This window comes from Peromyscus leucopus, chromosome 14 (genome assembly GCF_004664715.2).
Source record: "Peromyscus leucopus breed LL Stock chromosome 14, UCI_PerLeu_2.1, whole genome shotgun sequence".
Taxonomy (NCBI): domain Eukaryota; kingdom Metazoa; phylum Chordata; class Mammalia; order Rodentia; family Cricetidae; genus Peromyscus; species Peromyscus leucopus.
Genome location: NC_051075.1, coordinates 82,760,770 through 82,763,498, shown reverse-complemented (window position 1 = coordinate 82,763,498; position 2,729 = coordinate 82,760,770). Strand labels below are relative to the sequence as shown.

Sequence of the window (2,729 nt, the reverse complement as noted above, 5' to 3'; positions counted from 1 at the left end):
TGGGTCCTGTGCTCATTGCATGAGTTGGCTCTTTGAAACCTGGGCCTTATGCAGGGACGCTTGGCTCAGTCTGGGAGGAGGGCACTGGATCTGCCTGGACTGAGTCTACCAGGTAGTTCTCAGTCCTCGGGGGAGGCTTTGTCCTGTAGGAGGTGGGAATGGGGGATGGGTTGGGGGGAAGTGGAGGGGGACAGGAAGTGGGGAGAACAATGGAATCTGTGGCTGATATGTAGAACTGAATGGTATTGTAAAATAGAAAAAAGAAAAAAAAAGAAAAAAAACATAGTCTTGTAAGAGGAAGGGTAGATTAAGTAATAGTAAAGTCCTTTAAAAAGGAATAGAGTAATGAAAAATATAATAAGCCTTATAAAATTGGGAAATACATTGAGTGTCTGGATTTTATATTTTATTGTGATTTCTTTGGAGTTTTTGAATATTAATGAGCAAACTGCTGAGAGACATTTGATTATAAAAGCTGCTAAATTAGATATGTTACTTTTGGAAAGAGGTTCTGTTTTTATTTCCACAGAAAAGGAGAGGCTGTGGATTTATTCCACATTAAGAAATCAGGTTTGATGGAGGAAGACCTCCCTGAAATTCTAACTACAGACATGGGAAAATAAACCTAAAGTAACTATAAAAAAAAGAAACAGTGGCCAGGATAAAGATGAAGGCACTGACAACTGAATAAACAGAAATCACAAATATATGAGGCAGGAAACTGACAGATCAATAAAGTCAATAAAACATCGCTCTTCCATGCAAAGCTAGCATTTTTAATTGCCAGTCTGCAGATGGCATATACTCTTACCCTATACAGGAAGTCTAGATCTTGTACCTTTTTTTGTGAAAAAAAAATGTACTAAGAGGACACACTTAGAAACTCGTTTTTAGCCCCAGTCACAGTACACCCTGCAGACGGCAGAAACATCAACACTTTGAGCTCTTCATGTGTTTTCCATTCAAAAATGCAGGGTAACAAACCCTGAATGAGTGACAGAGTCAGAACCCTTCATGTTAGAGCGAGGGCCTCTCCTCTCAACTTTGCTGCATTGCATTTGACTCACTGGAAGTGCTGTGTACTGGGGACCCTGGTCTCATGTGTTACCTACTCTCTATGGGGTGCAGACATGAACTCCCCAGAGCACTCCTGTGTTCTCCATCATGGACTGGTTCTTCTTGAGTCCTAAATCTTAAATCCACCATCAGAGTCAGCACCTGGAGAGAGAATGCAAATCTCTGCTGGCTCCACCCAACCCCGGGTTGAAAAGTCAGAGCTAGGCCTGGGTACTCACTGGTGTGCAGCCATGGCCAGGCTTGCTTCCTCATTCCTGCTGCTGATTGTCCCTTCATGTGAGTGCCAAGGCTCTAAGGGATGAACTTCCATATGCTCAACGGGTTCCAACCTAACGCTCTGCTTTCTTTCCCCACAGATGTCCTGTCCCAGGTTACCCTGAGGGAGTCTGGTCCTGTGCTGTTGCAGCCCTCCCAGACTCTCAGTCTGACCTGCTCTTTCTCTGGGTTTTCACTGAGCACTTCTGGTATGGGTGTGGGCTGGATCCGCCAGCCCTCAGGAAAGAGTCTGGAGTCCCTGGCACATATTTGGTGGGATGATGATAAGTACTACAACCCATTCCTGAAGAGCAGGCTCACAGTCTCCAAGGACACCTCCAAAAACCAGGTATTCCTCAAGATCACCAGTGTGGACACTGCAGATACTGCCACATACTACTGTGCTCGGAGCACAGAGACACAACCTCAGTTGTCAGCTGTACAATATTTCAGGATGGTTCTCAGCTCCATTTCTTCCTAATACGGGACAGGGTGGTAGTGAGTGGGGCACACTTTTTCCTGGTAGCCTCTGGGGTTTCCTCTTGACTTTGAGCTTCAGAGCCCTGGTTTCCTGTCATATCTCCTAGATCCCTTTTCAGATGTTCAGAAATGAGTGTCTGTCTGTGTTTGGCTTTATAAACATGAAGGGTGCCTGATGCCTAAGCCAGGTGGTTCAGAGCTGCGGTTACACACAATCTTTGGTGTCAAATTTCCACAGCAGTTGATTCCAAATTATTGTAAAATTTGCTTCATTTAACAACTGGATATGGGGAAGATGGCATCCATGAATCAGCACACATAAGTTTAGTCTTGGACATAGGAGTCCCACAGAACCATTATCCCCCAAATATCTCAGGATATTGCCAAAGCTATTGGTTGCTCTCCACAAACTGATGATAAGACCACCTGACTGAAGACAACACTTTGGATTTAGTGAATGCAGAGAAGTAGAACTGGTGTCTAACTAGTGGCATGTTTCTATTGACTAATATTCAGAATACTGGAAGGTACTTTGCATGCTATTGGAGGAGAAAGTTAATAATCAATCTATCTACAAACTCTGTGACTCACAATGTTGACCTGCCTTTGAGACACGGTGGTGCAATGGTGGCTCCAACATTGGTGATGGAATCAAGCATTCTGTGATTGGATTTAAGGCCCACTCCCTGAAATGAGACCCATGGCCAACAATCGGAGTAGATAGGTCATGGACTTAGAGGAAAATCAAATACTACTCTTCTGATAATGGAAAATAGCAATAAAATGATTCCTAATGACATTCCCATAGATACACACACACACAAAATGCCAAATCATCCATCATCAGAGGAACTTCTTTCAGTAGATGGAAACTATCTTAGAGAGCCAAAATGGACAACATGCACAGAGTGAGAGAT

At 43.7% G+C, this 2,729-nt stretch overlaps 1 gene segment (V, D, J or C); it reads left to right on the top strand.

The window, feature by feature from the left end:
* Nucleotides 1-1,251: 1,251 nt before the first annotated feature.
* Nucleotides 1,252-1,813, top strand: LOC114687054. The segment is given in 2 exon segments: nt 1,252-1,353; nt 1,434-1,813. Coding segments are annotated over 2 exon segments (426 nt in total).
* Nucleotides 1,814-2,729: the final 916 nt, after the last annotated feature.